The sequence below is a fragment of the Atractosteus spatula genome, chromosome 14 (genome assembly GCF_055471065.1).
Source record: "Atractosteus spatula isolate fAtrSpa1 chromosome 14, fAtrSpa1.hap1, whole genome shotgun sequence".
NCBI classification, from domain to species: domain Eukaryota; kingdom Metazoa; phylum Chordata; class Actinopteri; order Semionotiformes; family Lepisosteidae; genus Atractosteus; species Atractosteus spatula.
Window position 1 is genome coordinate 25,037,759 of NC_142719.1, and position 25,293 is coordinate 25,063,051.

Here is a 25,293-nt window from a genome sequence, read left to right on the forward strand (position 1 = left end):
TTCAGAATTTTCATCAGCATTTAACATGTGAACATACAGTAAGTATGGTCTGCCACCCCAGTATTGACCAGCCCCTGCCTTGTTTGTTTTCTTGGATCTGACAAGATGAGATCAGAACTTAATGATGCTGCTGCATAAATTGGCAAATTAAAGAAGAGTCTTTGTTTCATTTTGCTTTCCATACATTATTAATTATAATGAAATTAATAGCTTGTCAACCTCAGGAAGCTGCAAATGAGGAAGCAGTAGATGTATAAAGCAACAGACACAGGAAAAACAAGGAGCAGGGAAGCTAAGTGTTGAAAAATTCAGTGCAATTGGGAAGAGAGAAAATGAGTTGCTTTATAGGTAGATTCTATTTGAATGGCATTCTTATTTGAATAATATCTAACAATCTGCCCTTTTGAAAAATGTTTTTTTATGTTTTATTTTTGGCTGGATAGAAGAGCTACTGGTAGAGTTTGTTTTCTATGTGTTATACTCTACAAGCTAATAAGCCAAATCTCCTATGAAACCATAGCAAAATATACTGACAGCTCCTTTTTGAAATACACAACCACATTTGGAATTATTATCAGGAGAATTGCATGTTCTTTTCCAGCATGCTCACCTGTAAAATCATTTGTCATCTCACACATTGCAGGGACTAACAAGGAGAGTTAACGCTGCCTGAACGATCGACAAGCCTCGCGCTGATATCACTCCGAGCCTGTAGTTGCCCTGTAAGTCACAGTAATCGCTGTGTGCCAGAAAGCTGAGAGAGCCCTGACTGAGTAATCCCAACCCTCCTCTGGTGGCACTCAGACACTTGTGTGCCTCTGTTTGCTGGCAGCTCATTTATCTTAGCAGGGGAACAATGACTTAAGACTTGTAAGTACAACAAATCACTTCAGATTACACAGTACTTGTCTACACAGTAAAAATCACCAGTTGCTCATAAGTTCATTAGTACAAGAGGACAGCCCAGAGTTTTAGGAGACTGTATGTCCAGATTTTAAAGTAATATTGTTGTGCACCCCTGACATTGTTAGACAGTTCCAACTAGCAAGAGTAATACTATTGTTATGTTCTTAAAGGCTGTGGATTATTCTAAATAATCAACAATAGCAGAGTACACTAAAAGGTCTTGGTTAACTACCTACATACCTTCTGTAGCCTTCCAAAGCCATTGCTCCCAAGAATGGAACAGCCACATCGTCTCTCTGCAGGCTGTATTGTATGTCATACAGTATGTGGGGCTCAGTTTTAAGATATTGTTGTTCACTGTGCAATTTGTGTCCCTCAAATACAGCTCATGTGTACAGTATCTTTTGGCAGTACAGCAGTTTTTTGTGCTTTGTGCTTAGCATAGAAGAGCTGTGGATTGTTTGTGGATTGAATAATTCACTGAGTTCTAAACTGATGTAAACTCAACACAGGAAAAATGCTCTTTTTGAAGTATTACTCTTTTTTTTAAAAAAAGTACAGTACCTTTACGATAGTGTGATGTTTATCCAATGCTTGGAACTGCTTCTGTTTTATCTTACTCTTCTTTCCTTGTCACTTTCATTTTGTGATGCTTAAAGATTTTTTTTCCATCCACAAGTGAGATAAAAGTTAAAACAAATTTCAATATTTTGGTCTGTGGTGATATCTACACTGTTCTTTTTTTCCCATCTGCAGGCTGTAAGTCCACTGTACTATATATATGAGAAAAACATTAAGTGAGCTGCTTGGTCCCTTTTCACAGCTGGCAGGTCCAGTCATTGATTAGAAGAAGCAGCCAAGCAAACCTGTAGTGTACAAGGAGTGTGTCCTGTTAGCAGTGAGGGCTTAGTGGAGATGACTCTGGATTGTTTTTATAAGACAGGTGTTTTATCTCAGTAAAAATGCATGTTAAAGTCTGACACATTAGGCTTGCAAAGTTTTTTCTTTTATGACAGCACAGATAAGGCGGTGCTGTATGGAGCCATTAGCTCACAACATAGAAGCTTCTGGCCTTGCAGGATTTCACTGTGGAAAAGCAGCATTTGTGTCCATTACTCAGTCTTTTGACTTCAAGTGCAACTTTTTATTTATTTTCCCCTTTGAGGCAATGGAAAAGCAGCTATGATGTATTGTGACTTATTGTATGTACAGACGCAATTTGACAAGCACATAGTTCGGATGAAGGTCACTTAGGCTTTTCTGTAGAAAGTTACGTCTCCTTTATTTTCTTAAGCAATTTTTCTGTGATGGGCTGAAATGGTATAGGGCACTGTCATGTCCTTCTTCATACTATGTCAGTGTTGGTATACATTACCTCTTGTGAAACAGGTCGTGTCAAGTCATTTGGAGTTCATTATCAATGTCAAGCAGTTGCATGTGAAAGAAGATGATTTTAAAGACTACCTATTTTTTCATATTTTACCAGCCTTAAAGCTAAACTGTTCATTTTAATTTCTCATCTGTGGTCCATCATCCAGGGTTTCATCTAAAGAACAATAACTGTTATTAATTTTTTAAACTTCAATTAGCATGTCAAGATAAGCTCTGGCTGCCCACAAACCTGGATACTGGACAAAGTGATTAGAAAATGTTTTTTTATGTTTTTCATCACAACATTTCTAGAGTGAATTGATAGACTCTTGCAGGAAACTGAATACATGTTTAAAGTCCTATATTTTAACGGTAATAGTTCTTTTAACATTACTTTAATGGAGGAACAAAAATGGGAAACAGGATGACATGCTTTCCACAGATCAGAGCACAATTTGGAAGCAGGATGACATGCTTTCCCAATTTTCCCACAGATCACTGGCATATGAATGAAATTCTAAACAGAATGAGCTTACAAGTACACAGCAGTTATTTGCAGAAAAATATGAGGCAAGTGGTCATTTCCTACTGCTGTTTTCTGCAGCATATAGTAATTTCACAAATCGGGAAAACTACGGAGTAAACAATAGAAGAGAGGGATCAACTACTGTACATAGAACATAGTAACTGAAAAATGTGTCTGAACTTTTGGGTGACATAATTATATTCACATTAGTGTTGCTGCTTTTCAGGATATTTTAAGAGAGTGATGAATCTCTCATAATGTTAAAATTATACAGTATAATTCTAGATGTTGGAAATATTTGTAGTTGCTTGCTTGCAAGGTTCAAGACTCATTAAATTGACCCCAGATATTTTTGGGATACACTGTACAGTAATGTGTTTGTAAGATACAATTTACAAGTAAAATTTAGCTTAAAGTTATAATCTAAAAGGATGTCATTTGCCCTATCCAGGCTGTTAGGTAGTTACTAGCAAACAGATCTGAAGATCTCACCCAGCTGTTTCTTGGAAGAAGTCAGGGTAAATGGACCCCCACAAACTGGTTGGCTACCTTGTTCCATGCTCCCATAATCCTTTGCATAAAGGACTGCCTCCTGTTTTTAGTTTGAAGCTCACTTCCATAAAGTTTCCACTTGTGTCCCCTAGCTGATACTTTGCTGCTTTTTCTAAAGAAGTTAATCGGGTTAACTTTGCCATTGCCTTTGAATATTTTGAATACATGAATGTTCTGACCTCCTTTATAGCCCTATCTCTTAAAAACTCAAAAGGTTTAGTTCCAAAATATATTTCATTGGTGTTTCAGGACACAATGGATTACTCCCTTAGATAAGTATATTTTATTAATATTATAGCTGGTGTGCATTATGAATTGCAGGTATTTAGTTATAAACAAAATAGCAAATTCTCAGCTATAATATTTTTTGCCGTTTTTCCCATTCATTTTGTTACCCATTGGGATTGAAGGGTGTCTTATTTTTTATGTTCATCAGTATGTAGTATTTTAATAAGCTAAAGTGGGCCTCTAGCATTCACACCAATGGTTCTTCTATAAAACCACATGAGATGTTAGATTATACTATAACTCCAATGGAGACAAATGTTCTCCTTTTTTCTTTATTTCTGTTCATTTCCATTGCTCACATGAAATTAGATACTGTAACCTTGCATTTTGTAACAAATATCCAGGTGCTGCAGATGTTAATTTTCTCTTTTAGATGTTTATGATCCTGTCGGGTGAGGCGGCGAACCTCAGGAACTGTGCTACTGCTGCTTCCGCAGATCGTTAATTAATCACAGAATTTATCCCAGAGTCGTTAATTAGCAACTGCTAGAAAAGCTTTGTCTCCATTTAATGGGTCACAGGCATGATTCATGAGTGTAACAAGTGAAAGGGTTTTCCTATTTGTCTACCTTTGCTTTCTGGGGCTACCTCACACTGTTTCAAAGCAAATTCAAAGCTATTTGTGCTGGTCTTTTCCAATTGGCTTAGAAGGAACGTGAGGAGAAGCGCAGGCAGTTGTTTCCACTGGCAGAGGCTTCATCGGTTCCTGAGCCAAGTAATGATGGTGATGGTGATGATGATGGTGAAGGTGGCAGGGGGGCTTGTGGCCTTCTCATTCCTTGTTGCCAGGTTACTGGTGTATCCTGGGAAAGATCATTTTGCAGAAAGAATGTTTTTGAAGAGATGCTGTCTTGAGAGGCTGGAAGACTGATCGTCATGGCCTTCAGATTTGCATATTTCTTTCTGGATATTTTTACCACAGTGGCATTCATTTTTGAAGGAGTTCTTTACATAGAGTGGGCTATGTCTGTCATAAAACTCTCGCTAAAAAGTATCTTACTTGCCTTATCAGGGCTCAGTATGGTTCACTTGTTTGATAAGTACTTTCAAGAAAGACACCTCGGGCTTCATACAGACAACAGAATTATTTGTGTTCAGCTACAGTACATCACTGTACAACTTGCTAGAAATATTACCTCACCAACAGAGTAAACAGGCAAAGAGTAGGTATGCTTAAAATGCCGTCAAATAAATTAGATTTAGTCCAATTATACTCTCCATAGCATTCTAGATTTAATGTAAATGTATTCAATCTGGGCTAATTACAGTAATTAATCCGTGTCTTAAGTGATTGTAAGAAGATCAATTATGAGAGGCTCTGAGAGAAGTGAACAACTTTAAAGTGAATTAATCTGATTTTCATTCTAGGATTCAGCACAACTACGTACAGTAAACTAAAGGCAAACACATATACAGGACTTCCCTATACTCAAAAACCATACCATTACCAAGTTAGAAACAGAACAGTTGTTTAGCTTTCATCCCCTTAAAGAGTTCATTTGGTAAATACAGGGCTCCATTTTTAATAAAGTCTCTTATACATGCAGTGAAACACCAATTTCAATTCTTTTGCCTGAGGACTATATTGCCTTCTGTGTGCAAGGTGACCTTGGGTCAGTTGAGGACTTGGTTAAAACCACCATGGTAGAAATAAAAAGGCTGAAAAGGACATCGTGTTAGTGTAACATATCCACAATAACCCCTGAAATCAACAAAGTGAAACTGTAGCAGTTCCCGTTTTTTTTAGAAGAAAAAGCAGGAAAGTTCCTTTAAGATTTTGCACGTGTTCTTTTGTTTCTCTACATTTTGTCTCTGCTGCTACATTTACAGTATTGCCTGTTCCTCTACTGCTTATTAACTTGAATTAAAACATGGATAGTTGTGCTGGTGTCATAGAATAAGCTTCCCAGGTTCCTTCACCTTCATGTGAATGGAGGGATTGCAATGCAACAAATACAAAAATAAACCCCTTTGTACGGACTGGATGCCTGAAGTATTGGAAACTCCCCACCTCCAATAATAACCAAAATATTTTGCACAGAAAATAATGACATTAACACTTTGAGCACTGGAGTATACAGTAGGTGCAATATGAATTATGAAAATTCATTGCTCAGCATGTTGTTCATCAACCTCCTTTACTGCAACCTGTAAGTCAACAGCTTTGCTGTCCTTCCTATCCCAGAATGTAGGCTTATCCATCCTGTCTCACTTCAATTACTTAGGACCTTTCTTATTACTCCAGCTTCTTCAGTCTTGTTGTATTGATCATGAAATCCTTGTGTGTTACAACTCAAGGAGAGACCCCTAAATAAACACTTATCCCTCTGCAGAGGATTTGTCTGGGCACTTACCCTAAAGAGCATGATATTGACTCAGAGCAAGGAACTGCTGAAATTGCTTGGGAAGCAGTGTGGACGAGTAGTCAAATTATGGGTGGGACACTGCTGTTGTACCCTTGACCATAGCTTTTCCAATCATGAATAAAGAATCATTTACCAAAAATTGATTTGTGCACTGTTAAATTTTAGTAGGTTTCAGTCTGCTAAAAAGAGAATTAGGGCACAGGTTTGTCAATAACTTCCTACTGTGAAAGACATTTAAGCTGAAAATTAATTGGCATTTTCAGTTAGAAGTATTCCTTTGCAAGTGAATATTTCTTTGACTTGGAGAATTCTTTTACCATCAATCTACTTTCCCTTAGAGTCTGTTTAGTAGAGTCAGTAATAGTTTAAATTACTTTTTACTTTTTTTTCCTGAGATGGCAGCATACAGTACATATAGCATTTCAAACGACCAAACAGAGAATATGCTGACGCCTCAAAACCTTTGTTTTAAACAAAGTAAACATTGTTTACTTTCTTACGTTACAGAATTTAGCCCTGATTGCTCAAAGTATGTTTTAAGATATATTTGTGTGTATTTCTTTCCAATATGAACTGTACGGTGTAATTGTTACAGAATAATGTAAACCCAAGGGACGAGATATCAGCTTTAACATACTTGCATTAGGCAGGTAACCTGTATTCATCACAAAGCACAGGCTGTCTTCACAGCCAGACTGTATCAGCAAAAGGATGCTGCTTCTCAACAGCTATTGTACAACAGCTTAGGGGTCCCACTTGTGCTAACATTTTATTTCAGAATCCAGTCCTTAGCTTTCTTAGTATTGTTCAGGAGAAGACCTGATGTGGACAAGAAAGGTGGTTCGCAATTTAAGGGACATTTAAACAGGTTTCTGCTATGCTGATCGCATAGAGAAATCTCCAAAAGCCCATTCTTTTTCTTACTCAGGCCTTTCATTTTGCAGCAGCTGGCATTCTTTTATGTCTGCTCGCTTTCGTGTTTGTTTGAAGTTGGTGTGGTGCTGCTGGGTTTTATTTGTCGTCTGGTTTTATTAAAAGCGGATGTTTTATGTTGGGAACTGCCCGTCTTCCTTTAACGAGTCTGTGATACAAGTAATTAAGCAGCCCCTCTGCGTGGAGCCAGGGTAGACGTGTGCGGAAGGCAGCGCATTCTTATGAGAGGCAGCAGCTTTGATCAGTCACACCTGTGATATGGAAGCAAAGATTGTTCAAAAAAGATTTCAGGAGTGCTTGCAGTTAGTATTTTATGCCGTTGAAGTTCGCATACTGTAAATGATTTACATCCTCTTTAAAGTTATTATTTCACTAAACAAGCATTTCACAAAGTAGAGTTAAAAATCCAGATGACCTCATAGCCCTCCCGATTTAAGATTACCATTTTCAGACAAGCTGCACTGAAATCCTGATATCATATCATGTTATTCAAATTTGAGTGTCCGTAACCATGAATAACAGGGGAACATGCACTGTGACATCCACTTTGCACACATTCATCCATAGAGGTGGCACCGGAGTCAGGTAGGACCTGAACATGTAATTATGTATTTCTAGAGTTATATAATTCTAGATGTGGAAAATGTCTATGGTTGCTTGTTGTGCAAGGTTCAAGGCTCATTATAGTAGCCCCAGACAATCTGGGATATACTGTACTGTAAATGTGTTTTGAAGATAATGGTTACCTTAAGGTTGTAATCTAGGGAGGCCATTCAGGCCATAAGGAAGTTAGTAGCTAACAGATCTGAAGATCTCACCCAACCGTTTCTTGGAAGAAGCCAGGGTATACGGACTCCTACAACATGTTGGGATACCTTTTTACACACTTCTACAACCCCTTGAAAACAAAAATGCTTCTGGTTGCTAAAAACCTATAATTATTTCAGCATTTTTTATTTTGTTATTATTGATTCGACAGTACTTAATGCAATCTCTAATCCTAAAGCTAAACAGCATGTCTCCAGCTGACATGGACACAGCTCAAACCTTCGACGCTCTGGCTGAAGGAGTCGGCCCAACCTCACAGCCTCTATTTTCTTTGGTTGCTATAGTTGCAGCTTCGATCATGGCCATATTTTCAGAAGTGGGAAGGCTTCAGATAGAGCTCTCTATTTTGCTTTTTCTGGATTCTCAATCGCAGTTCAGAGGAGTTACTATACTTCACCACCAGTTTCTGGAATCTGGCATCAGTGAGTGTTTGTCAAACCCTAGCCTTCAACTGCACTTCTACTGTTATCTGTTGCTTAAGTTAACATTCTATTTAACTGAAAGCAGTGTCATTTTTTTGTCTCATGAGTTTGTATTGCAGCTGCAGTGAAAATGTTTGTTTTCAGTGTGCAAGAAATGTATACTTTACCAGCTTATTCTCCACAGAAATAGCAAACAAAACAGCAAATTAAATGGGAGGTTCTGGAGTGTTTTGCAGGCCTCACTGGGAAAAACAGAAGCAGTCAGGCACAACAATTTTTCATCAGTTCGTATAAGTTCATGCTGAGTTGGGAAGAAGCTAACATTTAGTGGATTGGTTACAATTTTGAAGAAGGTTTTAGTAGGCTAGTTGTTTCACCTTCAGTAACCTATAGAGCCAAAGGCAGGAATATGTACTCTTCTGCCTAGTTACAGTAGCTCACCTTTATTAATACATCTGTCTGGTCTGTGAGTGCTATATGTTTTGCTGAAAAAATATCATTTTATGTACTCAGCTTGTTACAATGCTTTTTTCATTGACTGTAAGCATAATTTTGAAACAAATTGCACTGCATATTATTTTTTATCTTTAGCTTTTTATTTTTTGAATTTGAATACAGATTTATCTTCATTGTCACATACTGTACATGTTTGTTCCCTCACACTTTACAATGTTAGGCAAAATTATTTGTAGGGATACTGAACATGCTATTATGTGCAACTTTTGTTTTTTCCTCAGACTTTGAAGTTTTATTTAATGTTCCTCTAAAAGCAAAGACATGTGGAGATAGCCAGGCTCTCATCCTCAGATCAATATGGCCATGTCTCAGTCTCCCAGAAGTCATTTTTTGACATTGCTATTTTCCACACTGCTCTCTGTTTGGTATTCCATTGTGGCCTGTTGTTATGTGGCCTGGCAATGATCTATCAGCCTTGCTTTGCAAACCACATGTCCTCTGTTTTTTAAAGATACCTCATATGCTGCTGTTTTTGTCTCCACTGGGTGACTGGGATAAAAAGTTTAATACTTCATCGCATAAAAGGGCAGATTTGCTTGTGTCTTTAATTTTAACATAAATAACAGATGCAGATATGTCATACCTGTGTCATAGGTAATTTAAATGGCACTTACTTGGAAAGTTAGTTCAAGAGTGATATGGCTTGCTTATTAAATGTGTGTTGCAGTGCATACTATAAACAAATAATTAGTGAGAAAGCCATTTCAGGAAGTAAATTGATTGCTTAAGGCATTCTCTAACTAAACATTTTATTTTCTGCAGCTATTAATAAATAATAACATGTACTGTATTTGGAAGTACTCAAGCAAAATATGAAATAGCAAGCCATATCACATGAACACCAACAATGCAAATACAGTATGTTCCCCATGTAATATACTGTATATACAGTAGGTTTCACAATTATTCATTTTCTTCAGTCAGGGCACTGTAGTTTATTTATTTTTAATTTCTAACTGGTTGATGTGTTCCCAGTTTAACGAATACTCAATTTAGTTAGGGTTGGGAATAAATGTGGGGGATAAACAGGGTGGAGTGGTGGCTGTGTGGCTAGGGATCTGTGCCTGTGGCTGGAAGGTTGCTGGCTCAAATCCCACAGCTGGCAGAGGAGTCCTACTCCATTGGGCCCCTGAGCAAGGCCCTTAACCCCAACTGCTCCAGGAGTGCTGTACAATGGGTGACCCTGTGCTCTGACCCCAGGCTTGCTCTCCATCTGTGTGTCTCATAGAGAGCAAGCTGGGGTATATGAAAAGATGAATTCCTAATGCAATAAATTGTATAGGACTACTAAAGTGATGTTATGTTTATGTTAAACCTAAGGCTAAGGTTTGGAACAGAATTGTGCAGTAAGTAATGAACCTATGGATTTTACAGTGACCTTTTGATACCTATGCTTATGATTTGTTAAGCATCTATGAGATTATTAGTATACAGTAAATTCAAAGATTGTTTGAGAGTTGCACTGTGGTAGCCTAATGAACAAAACATAGCAATGCGCCACATGGAAACTGAACAGCTGATTTTGCATCAGGGATTCTCACTGTATTTGTGTAGGAAAGTTGTACAAATCATTAATATTCCATTTAACAACACGAATGTTGTTCTTAGCCCTGTAGGTATCCTGCTTGGGGAATTGTTGATAATGAACAGGAACCACTTCCTTTGAAAGAAAATGTATCTCTTTGAACTGTACATAAGGCTGAGATCTTCAGTCTGATCTGAGAGGTCAAGACGAGATATTGTTTCTGGTGATGTCTGTTAAAAAGTGGCACTGTCCATTCTGTTTGTATTATGCCATCCAAACAGTGGGACCAGAGACTGAGAAAAGCATTTCCTTACAAAAGTTGCTACAGGTTTCCTTTTAGCAATGCAAAAATAAGTAATATATAATATAAAAAGAATATAAAGAGAAGTATTCTTCTCTTTACCATGGGAACAAAACAAAGCAATCATACCATATAGATAAGAATAAAATACAAAATATGAAAAAGAACAGGTATGATACAGTAGGAAGACAGACAAATGAAAACCATCAGTGTGTACAGTTTAATAAATATTAGTCAATTCATAAAATAGCAGAAATTCCAAAACAATACATCTTGTGGAAAACTGAACAGATAAAAGATAAAACTGACTGTTAAAAGTATAGAAGCCAAAGTAAAAAGAAAGAGAGGAATGTTTGTTAGGGCTTGTTGCCTTCCCAGCAACATGTACAGTAAGCAAATCGAAGAACAATGAGCAAGGCCCTGCAGTGACACTGAGTAGGTGGATTGCCCACTGCAGGGGATTCACAAACAGGCTCCTGGTGACTCCCGCAGGCTTTCCTCTTCCACTCCACTGTGTCAGGCCTCTCTGCATCTCCCATCGCCTGTCTGCCTGGAGACTGCACTCTCTGCGGGGGAGGAGCCGGGCATGGACAGCTCTCAACCTGCTTTAGTTCATTGCACTTTTGCTTCTCCAGGACAGCTTTGTGGCTTGCGAAAGAAACAAGAAAAAGTGCCTTACAACAGAGAGGACACAGAAGATCTAACCTTCAGGGCAATTTTGCATAGCACTACACTGCATCGTCTTAAGTTGATGAATTTTAGAAATATACGTCTTGTCTATTTACCAATTTTTATCCACCAAATTCACAGAATATACTTCACAATGGAATTACTTGATGTTTAAAATACAAAATTTAGTTATTTCATCAATAAAAAGAGATATTTAGCATTTTGTAATGAAAATGCTTGTGATGTATTTTATGGTGTTGAATTCCAAACTTGCATCATTTTAACCCTTTCTATATTAATATATGTATTAGAATTGCAGTATGGCTGGATTCTCAGATGGATTACGGCAACAAAGAAATTAATTTCTGTGAAGAATGCTGCAAAGTGGCAGAGAATCCCCACACAATATCCCACACAAGTTGTGCGTGGGATTTTGTTTAAGGGCCTTCTTTAGATTTCACCTGCTAAGGGAGCAACTCACCATGGTTAGATTAACAATTGGGGTCTCTGATTACAGTTTCCTAAACAGACAGATTAAATTAGTGAGAGTGACAGTTAATTTTGAACAGCGCTAAAGTTAGTGTGAGTAAATGCTGTGCTTGGAAAAAAAGAATTACATGACAGGTCATGTTAAAGAAGTCTCTGATCTTCTTCCCTTTTTTCTCCCAAACCTCCTGCCAGGTTTCAATCAAACCTGAGAGACCCATTGCCCCACATATTTGTGTCAGAGGCTTTAGATAAACAGTGGAGGAAAGAGCACTGGAAATGTTCAGGGAAGGGGAAGTACAGTAGTACCACATCTTGTTACATGGAAAAAAATAACTTTGTCTTTGCGGACATTGCGTGATCAATCCAGGCTTGAAGGTTGATTTTCGTGCTGCTCTGCACATTGACAAGGTGAATGGTAACTCAGTAAGCAGTATCTGGATTTAGAGTTTTGTGTAGTTTAGCTGCTCTGCACAGATCACTGGGCTATGCTGTATCCCTGGTACTCCTTTCCTACCACACAAAGAGGAAGTTCAGGCCTTATTTATTAAGCATTTATCTCAACGTGAATAATATACTTTGGCTTCTTCTCTATGAATAATCCTGAGTTTCTATAATACCACACAGGAGGTTAATTTCTATATTCACTGTCTTGCCAGGTCTTTGGTATACCAAATAGTCAAGTGCTTATTGATGTGGGTAAGGCTTTCTTTTAAGTTGGCAGACAGGTATTTTTTATGAAGTATTGCTCAGAAACCGTGTTAGTTTCTGTTATCTTCTGTGCTATTGTATCAAAATTGAAAAATACACTTTACAAAAATAAATGTACAGTATATTGTTGTTTTTAATATCTAACAGTTTAGTGTAATTCAGTGAAAGCCCTGTCTCTAGTACACTGTTAAATGGTTTCTTATGAGTTAGGAGTTTGAGAATATTTCCTAACAGAATGCAGTACATCTGGTGAAGGCTCTGGAAGAGACTTTTTCTGTGTGCTTTTCTGTATGTTTACGTTGAAACCTCACAAGGGTCTTCCATGTGAAGCAACAGAAGGAATATCTCTGCTTTGGTGAGCAGAGTAACTTTTTCCATGTGATTAGAGAGGAGTGTAGAATAAATTTAGTTATCCATCTTTTTCTGACATGGAACAGGATTAAAAAAACTTCCTGTTGAGGGAATGAGTTCATATTTGTACTGTACTCCCCTTAAACAAAGAAAGAGTGATGAAAAGCAGCCATAAAACACAGAGATATTTTACTTGTTCCCTCAGAGCTCTGTTTGTATTGGTTGCTTTCACTAAAAAGCTGTACAGTATTTTCTCCAACAGGCCCTTTGGAACTCAAATTGTTTTTCTCCCAGCAGATTTATTCCTTTGCATGACAACTGACTTTTAACTATATGAAAAGGTCTCGGTTTATTCCCCTTTTAAGGTAGTGATGTATTGCAGGGGGATTAGTGGAGCACTGCTGTTTCTTACAGCCAGCCTTTGCCATTGTAATTTACACTTCATTGTGTTGACAGAATAAAAGAAACTAAAGAGGAGGTTTTTCTAAGGTCATACAGGCTACACTTTGTAGATATTTGAAACAGTTTTTGTTATTTATTTGATTTTGTCTCTCTAAAATGTATTTTTCTATTTCTTACTGAATACTTTGTAATAAGGTTAGTAAATAGAAGCAGTTATGTACTCACTTTTGCTTGTGCAATCATTAAAAACTAACCCTGTCTTTAGATTGTCTTCTTTTAGTCCTCTAACTTTACAGCTCCTGGAAAATTCCCTAGGATTTTGGACATTTTGCAGTGTGAATCCTCACTTTTAAAATACCACAATTTATGACCGTTCTTGTACGTATGCTACATATAAAAAAGTACTGTAATGAACAGGTATTAATATGTTCGTTGCCAACTATTTCCATATAAGTTGATGCAGTTTGGAATGTTTTATGAGCAGATTGGTTTACTATGATAACAATACATTTTCTTAAAAAAAACTGATGTTCACGTTTAAAATATTCCACATTTCTCCCCTATAAAGGCATGGGCTAAAGGCTTCTGTAACAGCTTATGTTGTTTTTCAAAGATTGTACAGCCTACAGACAAGGAAGTGATTGCTCCTTTAGACTGGTACTCTTTAAGGGTGAGAAATTAAAGGCACTTTGTCTAGCTGGAACACTGTATATACTGTAGGATAGTGTGAGAATGTGTTAACACCTGAGGCAGAAATTGTAAGTGTTATAGGGAGGCTTGCAAATTGAACAATACATTCTGTGTAAACTTTTAATGAACAGATTTCTTTTTAAGTTATTGAACTGGTAACTAGAAATGAACACATGGCATTTTGTGCAACCATGTAATGAACGGATTGCATTTTCTTTTTTTTTTGGTGTTAAGAGAAAAATGTGCTGTCTTGGATTGTCACGAGCCTTTATTTTCTTGATCTTTCTGTAGAACATGTGTTGCTCAGAAAGATGAAGTTATTGGTTTTAATTTATATACAGTAGCACCTTTTATGACACATAATCTGTTACAGTCATATACTGTAGATGTTTAGAGGCATTGGACTTCACACACTATGGCATTCATTACCTAATTGATCAATTGACAGGAATATGCAGTTAGGAATCTTCAGACCTATCTGTTTGTCTTAATTCGTCACTGTGTCCACAGCACTCTTCTATGTGAAATGCTGTGGGGTGCAATATAAATGTGACATTTGTTGAGTGATAAGAGTGTTGTATAGTCACATAGTGCTTCCTCAGACTAGAAGACATGTGCATGAAGCTCTTGGTGTTCAGTTTCAGTAGTCTCTTTCATCCTGTTAAACACTTTGGGCAATTTGTGCCTGGAGGATGTTTATGGGATGCAGTGTCGATTGAATTATTGGCTTACAGATTGATGAGCCTTATTCAGCAGCGTGAGAGAACATATTTAATCTGGCAGCCTGTTAAGTGGAGGGTGAGAAATAGATTTGACGGAATGGGGTGGGCTTTTTCATGTGGATGTGGTCGAGGTGCACCTGAGAGAGACAAGAGGGGGGAGAGACTGTCTTGAAGCCAGTACTATCACAGGGCATTGCTGGTGACACAGACCCCAGGGTCCTGTCTGTTCTACTTAGCAATATGGTACATTCTATCTGAACATCACTTACAAGACGCGACAGGTGATTTCTTATGGTATTCACTTTGTGAAATATACAGAGGCATTGCATCAGTAAACAGAGTCATGCATTTGAAAAGAATATGCTTGCCCTGCAATTACACATAGCACAAGCAAAGAATGTGAAATGCTGTACATGCTCTGTGGTTCCCCCCATTTTTATTATGATAGCAGCGTCCTTGCAAAATGAGCAGACAAGATCCTGTGCAACTGGTTTGTGGTATCACTATCCAGAGCACAGAATAATTTGAGCTCACTGGATTTGGCCAGCCATTGGCAGATCGATGACTTCTTGACCTTCTATAGGTCTTTCCGTTGCAAGGGTAATTAGGTACAGGTGCGATCCAAAGGGAAAGAGTTTTATTACATAATCTGGCCATTTACCTGATGTGGATCCGGGTGAATTTGTGTAGGATATTCTCAACACATTCATGTGAAACCATTCTGATTAATCCACTTCCTGTTTTCCCTTTAAAGTAAGTAGATTCTGCACAGCAGTATGCTTCAGTCCCACAGAAGGGATTTGTGGCTTCCAAAACATGTATAACTGACAGTTAAGTTAACCCACTTACAGTATTATTACCAAATTACCTTTCCAGAATAAACTGATATTCTTTCAAATTTGGGCATTTCAGAAATTTCTCTCTTTTTCTGGCTTTATACAGAAAACAATATATTGGTGTTATTTTTGAATAGAAGATGGAATTGCAATAAAATCTTAATATTGTAAGTTACCATTTTGCACTTTCAACTGTTTCTGATAATGGGATTCAGTGTTGTATTGTCCCTCAAAGGGTGACTGGTAACTTACACAGATCATTTTATAGCTGAAAAGAGAAAGTAATTTTTTACTTAATTGTGATATTTTTGTGGAATCTTTAATCAGGTTTACCCCAGTGATTCAATTTTATCATTAATGGAAAAGGGCTAGCAATCTTATGCACACAAACGTCTTTATTTACTTATAATGGGGATCTGTTAAAACATTGTGATCATTTTAGAGAACCTACAATCAAAAACGGCAGAAATGATTCTTGTGAATTTTAGGAACATATATGGAACATAGGTAGTCTGTGGTTTTTTGCTATAAGAAACACATGTAACAGAAAAAAAATGGTGTGGATCTGCTTTTTTGATGTGGACTGTGTGCTTTCCAAGAAATGTAGAATACCTAGAACTCTGTCTTTCCCCCTGCAGGCTGGGGTGATCCGCACTGAGCAGGAGGAGTTCTTCATTGAGCCCATGGAAAAAGGAGCACATGTGACAGAAGAACATCAGGGTGGTAGGCCCCATGTGGTGTACCGCTCTTCTGCTGTGAAGAAGCCTCCTGCCAACTATTCTGCTGATTTCCACTCAAGAGGTAAGTCTCCCATTCTGTGCCACACACATGCCCTTTTTGGACACACACCAAATGAAGATCAGTGAGAGTTGTATTTTACCTCATGTTGGTGGAATAATAGTTTTGGAACAACATTGTAAATTGTAACCTGGGATGTTGGTAAAACACATTTACAGTCTATCAGGGCAATGATAGCAGCACCATACTACCAGGCCAGAAATTGTTTTTCATGAACCTATTGTGCACATCCTTTTTGTTTGACTTTGAGGTTATTTTCTTTTGCTTCCATGTTAATTTTGCGCATTCTTGTTCCATTCATTTGGCTTTTTAAAACCAAGCCCTTTATTACAATCTTTTGTTTGCTGTTGTTGTTTTCAAAAACGAATGGGATTGAAGTGGTATACATCTTTGGCAAAAAGGACTCTTAGCGTAGTTGTGTCTTGTAAATCAGATTTAGAGACAGGTGTAGTGTTATACAGTATTACTTAGAGTTTTTCCATGGTGAAAATGGGAGCAGTAGCAATATGGAAATTTTGTTGCTGTGTGCTGTTGTTTAATTTTGTATTCCTCAACCATTTTGATTCCAGAGACTGGATGGATAACTCTGTTGTCAACCTCTTAGACCTTTCATTTTCAAGACCAGTTTTGCCTCTTTCTCTGGGATTAAAAAAATATTGCACAGTCTGTTTAGTACAGCTAAAAATCCACATAGATTGTTTGAGTGTATTTATTATTACTAGTCCAAATTTACAATGATCTTTTAAACTAAAAATGACCATTTCCAGTGAAACAGTAAGAGTTCACAATTATTAATTTAACAAATTCAATAAAAAATGAAGAGACTATGCCAAATATTCAAATATGTATTGGTCTGACAGCAGAAGGAGTGGATTATTAACTTTTTATAAACCTTCAGTTTGAGGAGCCAAGCTAATGAAGCAGAAAGCTGGTTTACTTTGAGTGGTGAGTGGAATTTTGTGAAATTCTGCTCCATTCCCATAGATTGAATGTAAATTAAATGTGTTTGTGTGCTTTATTCCCTTAAAAATGTTTTAAAATAAATCTCCCATGAATCACTAAGGAGGAACACATGGACTTCTGCCACTCCACAAACTTGTTGTTGAGAAGCACTGGTTTAAATTATTCAAATTAAGTTGTTTTTTATTGTTGTAGAGTACAGATGCAGTTTCTGTACTATAATATACTAGAACAGCTTTCACTTTCTAGGAACCATTCCAGTAACCTATTGAAGGGGGCGTTTGCCAGCTTTTTGGGGAGATCTCCTCATAAAATATGTTCCATATGCCACAATTATTTCCTGATAATTCACTTCCCTTCCCCACCCCCTTTAAAGCTGTCATCTTAGCTATATGAGAGCTTAGGGGAGCTGGACTTCAGCAGACATCCTCTTTTGCCCCTGAGGGGACTGCAGGTCTACATTTGTTAGCTGCTCTGTAGTATCCCTGAAATGCTTTGAAACCTTCAGCAGCAATGAGAAAGCACAGCATGAATGTAAATTGCGGTTGTTTTAACAAGGCTGTAAACTGTCAGGATTCCGAGAGATGTCAGAAAGGTGTAGAGGCATTTCATTATTGGCTTAATGTATTCTTTTAGGCTTCTAAATACCATTCCCATTTTGTTTTTTTCTGCTTCATAATTGTATAAAAACAATTTTTTGGTCTTCTCTTCTTCTTGCTCCTTGTTTTTGCCACTGAAAAAAAGTGAGCTCAGCAACTTGCTGTGAGATCAAGAGAGGTCAAGAAGGACAGTAAATTGTTTGTAGCCTTGAGTTTGCATTTCCATATATAGATCAAGTGCCTCTGTGTTCAAATCGGGAATAGGGGGCACTTCGTTATCCAAAGGTTTGTAGAAATATGGAACAAGCTACACAACCTTGTTGTTAAAGCCAATATTCTGGATTCTTTCAAGAATCTGCTGGGTTGGCTGCTTGAATCAATCAGCTACCAAATGAGCCTGAATTACAAAATGGCCTCCTCTAATTTGTAACCTTTCTTATGTTCTGTCTTTAGTAAAGTAATGGCTTTGTGGTCAGTGTAGTCAATTTTTTAAATAGTAATTTTTAAATAGTAAAAGGAAAAGAAAGAATGGTATTGGATAAATGCAAGCTTTCATGGTGTTGAAAGTGAATGGTTGTTGTTGTGAAGTCAATGGGCTGTATTTTTAAAATGTGAAAAAGTGGACAATATGTAACTTAAAAATATTTAGATAAAGTACAGACCAATGCTTAAATAAAAATAATTATTAATGCATATAACTATTCAACATTGCTTTATTTCACATTTCTATTACATTCATTTTCATTTTTCCACTATTTGCAAAAGGCAGACACAAGGCTTTTTGATGTTAACATACAACTGGTGAAATGTTGGACTAGAGCAATATGAAACCCCTTTTCCAGAAATTACATGTATGGGCAGCAGTCTTCATTGAAGTACTCCATGCAGAATGACAAACTGAATGAATCAGCTAGAGTGATCTTTATTTTGTGTTTAAAAATTAAAAAATAAATTCTAATATAAATGATAATACAACAGCCAAACCAGATGAAGCACCAGTTTATGCAGATCGAAACAGGAATTTTCAACTGAGTTCATGATGAACTCTAATTCCACTTGCCAATATTATAACAGACTGCCTTAATTTGAGTGTTTGTTTAAACATGGATGATGGTTAAAATGTTATAATTGTTTTGTAAATTTTGATAACTTTCCCCTTGGCTAAATGTTTTTATATATATATATACTGTATGTAATTTTTGTGGCCCCTTTGGAATGAGATCTTAGGACCCATTTACCCTTTGATTTTTTCATGTCTGCATAATTTGTGTACTTGAACTGCTGGTCGCAAGAGTGCTTCATCTGGACTGCATTACATATTTCATAACTGATGTAACCTTTGGCTGCACTTTCAACTGACTCCCCTTTGCTCCAAAATGTGAGTCAATATAATGTGAGGCATTTAAGGCTTACGTGTAGAACTTTTTTTCCTTGAAAATATTGGTCGCTTTTGTGAATCTTATAGTACATTATTGATTTCTCATGCTGACTTTGCCACAATGCAGCTATTCTGTGTTATTCCTCTCATACTCTTGAGATGTGAGATAGTGGTCTTGTTGATGGTTCTTGATAGAATAACAATTTTTTACTTTGCTTGACTGAAAAGGGTCGAGACTGGGCTGCTGAATTTAAACAGCAGTATAGGGTGAGCAAAAGGTAATTGTGCCAAATCAAACAGATAAAAAGGTTTAGTTAACTTACTGTATACAGTAGTTTGTAGAAAACACATTTGAACCTGCCGAGAAACAGTTAAATTCTTGCATCAGCTAGAGTATTAGTATTTTTAAGGAAACCAGGCTTGTCTACTATCAAAACCATATGCTTCTTAAAACACTATTTTCATTTTGCATTTTGGAGTTTCTCTGGATTTTTTTTTGCCTTTTCTAAGGTTTTCTTGCCTTGCAATCCTATGTGGTCTATAGCTGGTTTGTCAAGACATACTGTAAGTGCATTCCAATTTTAATGACGTTTTTCAATAGATTTTTTAAATATGTTTTTGTAGTATAAATAGCTTTTGTGATATGCAGTTTATTGAAATTAAAGGTATCACTCTCTATGCCTTTGGACTTCTTTCTCCTACAGATAATTTAAAAAAAAGTGGATAATAATACTTATATTGTCTTATATACTGTAAGTGTAAAGTTGTTTGTGTTGGTTTGGGTTTTGCACTGTAGAGCTTATAAATACATTTTAAGCTATGTACTGTATATTCCAAAATATTTTAACATCTCTAGTCTTTACAAAATATTCTTTCTAAAAGGTGAGAGATTTTTGAGAGTTTTTTAGACTTTTCAAGGGCTGTTATGGCATCCTGTTTGAGCGATGAATTGTTTCCTTTTCATTTCATGGAAATTCTTACTTTATTCCCATATACTGTACATGTGAACATTAAATTTGTTAAATTTTGTCTAGGAAGCACATGGTTCATATAATTTCATGAAATTTTAAGTATCTTACTTGTTTCATAACCTTTCACTTAGAACAGAATAACAGAAATTACCTCACGAGGGACAAGACAGCTGGTGTTTACATCACAGATGCATTACTGAAGCCACTCTCTAGTTTAGTGGCAGTGGCTGGCAGATGTGAAACACACCAACAGAAAACACAGTTCAGACTCCAGGAAGCTACTGAACTACTGCCCACATGACAGGCAGAGATGCATTACCTGCTGCTAGCTGAGTGTTCTCATATCTCTGTGAACATCTAACAGAAGCAGTGTTGTGATGTGATGCAGCTGTAATCGCTGTTGGAGATGGACTGATGCTGCTATTAGAGGTGTTCTCTCAATTTATGCTGAGGGCAGTATCTGTGCATTTACAAAATCAACTTAGTTTTGAAAAAGTTATCATAGAAACTTCACTTAGTGATAATAATGCACAGTTGCAATTCAGTACAGTGTAAAATAGAGAAAAACAATGGTAATATTTTTACGGCACTTAAGCCAGATGAATTATAGGACCCAACGTGGAGACTAATAGATCTCAATGAAAGCAAGGGGAGTTAGAAGAAAAATCTTACTGTACTTATCCGAATCCGGTTCAAGAGTCGTGGTCAAATACAGGTTCGCTAGTCAGGAAGCCAAAGGTTCAGAAGCCAAGAACTAAGCAAGGAAATCTCAAAACAGTGACGAGGAGCTCCACTTTGTGTAAACCAATACTGGGCTTTGAGGTGAAGGTGGTGAGGGTTTAAGTATTCCAGGATGTAGTGGGTGCGGTGATGAAGGAAAGGACTGATTGGTTGATTAGTTAATACGTTGGCGTTTGCAGAAATTGGATAAGACTGGAGGCTTATTAGGAATAATGCGGTATCGTTTGCGGTTGAGTAGGGTTGGATTCTGATTGTGATTAACAATAGCTATGACATTAGCTTTTCCTAAAAATACAGGGTGTTTTAAATTCGATTTGAAATTAGCAAGAAAAGGGGATATAAAACCTTTGATTGCTCTAATCAGAAGTCTCACCTTTTATTTTTTACTTGCAGTTTAACAGCTGTGGGAAGTAAAATGAAATGACAAGAAGTCAAAGATCAAGATCAAGTAAAAAGACAGAAAGAAATCGGTTGACGTTTCTATAGAAACAAATGTGGTTGTAGTCTTTCAAGGATCATATATATTATGGGAATCATTCTTTTATATAATGTTGGGTGTTGGATGGTGCAAATGCAATCAGATCTCTTCTGGTGTTTTTCTGAAGCTCTAGAAAACAGAGCTTCAGAAAAACACAAACACAACCACACAGCATTTAGAGTGCCCTTTGAAGCTGTCTATTAGCTAATGAAAAGCAGGAATCAACTGCCCAAGTTGAAAAGATGAAAATATTTGCTTTATGGGATTTGGATTTTCACGTTCTTCATGCAATTACAGAAGCACTGGCTCAGCTTCTGGACTGGCCAATGTTAGCCTGCTTTGTGTATAACTCTCCTGGGCATCCATTTTCAACTCCAGCATCTTGCTCAGGACTGCTGGACTTATTTTGTGGGGATTATAGCATGTTGGCACTGGCCACCAGTGATCTGAAACTGTGTAAAAACATAAGAATTAAAAGCTGACAGCTGGCTGGTGTTTTATTTTTTTGTGAAATTTCCTAATCTTCCCTTTGTCTGTTGAAAAAAAAGTGTGAAGCAGTCTGCAAAGGACAGAATGTTTGAAGACAATATACAGTATAATATGATTAACGTGTTTAATTTTTCTTAAAATGTCAGTCCACTATAGAACACTGGAATTACCTATCTCTGGTAACTCACGATACTGTACGGTATCTTGAGCTATTGTTGAAAGTCAAGTGTTTTGCTTGGTGCTGACCATACAGATCATTGTGAAATTGACTACCACACTTCTTACTTGCTTCTACAAAGCCCTGTTGACGTTTGTGATCCTGCAGTAATGGACAATTGTTAACTGTGTGCCAGACACCCTGGATTTTTACATCAGGGGGTTCCTAATACAAAGTATGATGTTGAATTCTCATATTTAAACCAAACATAAAAACTGGTAAATTACCCTGCTTTGTATTTGTGGTTGTTTGTTTAGTATTGCAATTGAGTGGGCTTAAATGTCCCCTTCAATTTAATTGAAAATTCTGTTTTCTATTTTAGTGTAAACAGTGTTGCAGTAAAAGGAAACTGAGCAAAAACTGTACTTTTGATTTGAAGATTTGAAAAGTATTAAAGTTCTAAAAATGAAAGTGATACTCACATTAAAAGTACAGTAAATGCATTTAAAATTGAAAAGAGGAAACACATTTCACGCAAAGGGATGTAAGTGTCTGGAATAAGCTACACAGCCATGGACATTGTTGAATCTATTAGCTATTAAAAATCTAATGAGTTGGACTGCCTTAATGGCTTCATCTCACAAACCTTCCTATGTTTTAATGTTCTAATGTATTTCAGCAACTCATATGAAGAGAACAGGCTAGAAATAACAAGCTGTGTGTAGACATACATTTTGTAAACATAAATGAGTTCAGAGATGTATGATATTTAAAGACTTAAAAGTCTGGAACAAGATTTCATATTTAATGCATTACTTTATATGAAACCAATGCAGATATTTAAGTGAAACAGTGATATGCCTAGCTGGAGAGTCTTGGATGTATTGCATCTTGCTAAGAAGAGTGTTCGTGAGTCCAAGAGTTGCAGAAATCAGGCCTTGATGTTATAAATGCATGAATCAAGCACTAAACATCAGACATTGGTAGGAATTGCCTAATATGGGTAATAATTCAAAGGTAAAAAAAGAGGTCTTAATCAAAGTTTTCATGTGGAGCTCAGAACATAGGAGGGGATCAAGTATGACTCCCAGATTCCTGAGTATGGCTGATGAGTAAATGGAGAAGCCATCTACCACTACAGTGAAACTCTCCAGCTTTTCCAGCTGACATTTTGTACCCACCAATGAAATTTCTGAAATTGTGAAAAAAAATTGAAATAATGTGTTAAAATGATGTGCAATGATGCAAAATGTGCTCTCAATCTTCCCACTCTATACATGCTCATAGACATTTCTCTCATCACAAGCCTCTCCAGTTTTAAGGATGTTGGATATTTTTCTATAAAATCAGGCAAGGCACCCATACAATTGTAAAACAGAATAGTTTGAAAGCAGTTTGGTGTTTGCTTCTATTACACCAAAGAAAATAAATCACAAAGCCCACTTTCCTCTAGTTTGTTTTAATCTTCTGGGGCTCAGTACCCTACAAAACATCACTGTCAGAGTCTTCTGAGAATAACCCAGAAAACAGGCTGGTGACTTGCTCTTGAATTTATGCTGAAAGCCTTATTATTTTGTGACAGGCCTCTGCACACCTTAGAACAGCAGGTCAGAATGAACAAGTGTATTAAAGGTGTATTAAAAGTTATTTTGTTTTAACATGCTTTGTAGATTTTTGTACTGTACCTTGTCTAGCAGACAGTGATGTGTGTCTTGTTCTTCAGCAAGTCAGCTGCCATGCATTTCCTGACGCAAAGAAAAGACTTCAGGTGAAGAGGTAATGTAAAGACAGATCAGTTGGATTGGGGATGCCTGCAGTGCCAAAAATGAGGACTTAAAGTATATGTGCATTTAGCACCTTTCTGTCATTGCTTTGCAGCCCTTATAAAATAAATACTGTATATATAATTGCTTTTCCAAATATATATTCCAAAAAGCTATCAGCTTATGAAAAAGGAAACACCCCCTAAGATCAAAGGTGAAAAATTGACTAATTATTTCACGGAAGTTAAAAAAAGTATTCATTGGAAATGTCCAGGTACGGTATGGTGCCAAAAAGACAGTGAGAGCTCCATAATCTTGAACTCCTCTAAGGGTGTGGACTCAAAGCCTATTCTGTGCGATTCACCGCTCTGAAATTAAAGGTGGTTTCCTTCTTTAGCTCAAAACCAACAAAACCACCATTAAAGTGTGCTAAAATATTAACGATTCTGAATAAAAGCATTTGTTTCAGACACATTGCAGTGCACAGGTGAAAAACAACAGCCTTTTAGAGTCCAGCTCAGCATATGGCAAACTAGTAGTTAAAAAAATCAGACAACCAACTCTGCAATACATTACTGTGGTGAGCTGTTTGAGTCCATGTTGTATTTGTTCAAGTGAAAAATGAACTTCCATCATACTACAAGTGGAAGTGTTCTTTTACAATTCAGGGTCATCTTTCATCTTGCATGCTTTCCCTTCTTCTGATCAAAGTGTTCTACACCAGTGGTAGGGTTTAGAAGATCTGATGATGGAATATAAGAAATATGTGAACCCCCCTCCCCCTTTTAGAATTTAAAACCCTTACAAAGGGATATAAGGGTGCAATGGTCAAAATAGTAGTGTGCAATTAACAGTGAAGAGGATTTCATCATGCAGAGCCATTTCTGTTTTGGTAAGGGTGAAAGGTTTCATAAAGCAGTACTGCCTTATCCCCCTTACAAGTTGTATTAAACACACAACCCCAGAAACAACCTTTTTGAAAAGGAAATCATAAACACAAAACCCAAGCAACCCCTTTAACAGTAAATAACAGCCTTGTATCTGGGTCATTTCAAACAGCTGAGCAATAATTAATCACTGGGAAATCAGCCCTGTGGAGTATTGATTTGATTTTGAGAAACCACAGGGTCTTAATTGAGCCATTCCTCTGAAAAGGCAACTCTGCTACCCTCCTCCCAGTTGCAGAGGTAACATGTCAGACTCCAGTAAATTAATTTTATGGTGTAGATGGGCTTTGAGGAATAGGGGAGGGGTGGTGAAAAAAATGAATAATGGGTGCAGGGTTCTTTAAAAATTATTTATTTTTTGATGGATTACATGTCTCAAAATGAACACTGTGAGATGCCTGCTAGCCCTAAAAAAGACAACAACGATAACAAAAGAGTCTGGTAGCTTGGTGTTATTTCCATAACTTGCTTGCAGACTAGAAAGAGGAAGCTTGGTGCTTAATGAAGCTGAGGAAAATGCATATAAGCACTCAAGGCTCCCAGAATATAATGAAATATGTTAAAGAATATCTTTAATACTTACAGATCGCAAGGTTTTTTCCCTTAAAGAT

The 25,293-nt window shown here is 37.0% G+C and overlaps 1 protein-coding gene across 2 annotated transcripts in view; it reads left to right on the forward strand.

Moving 5' to 3' along the window:
• Positions 1–25,293, forward strand: part of adamts2a (ADAM metallopeptidase with thrombospondin type 1 motif, 2a) — a 181,529-nt gene that overhangs the window by 40,384 nt on the left and 115,852 nt on the right. For both annotated transcript variants that reach the window (XM_088932777.1, XM_088932779.1), the window contains exon 3: positions 16,040–16,202. In XM_088932777.1, coding sequence (XP_088788903.1) covers positions 16,040–16,202 — 163 coding nt within the window. The remainder of the gene's footprint in view (positions 1–16,039; positions 16,203–25,293) is intronic.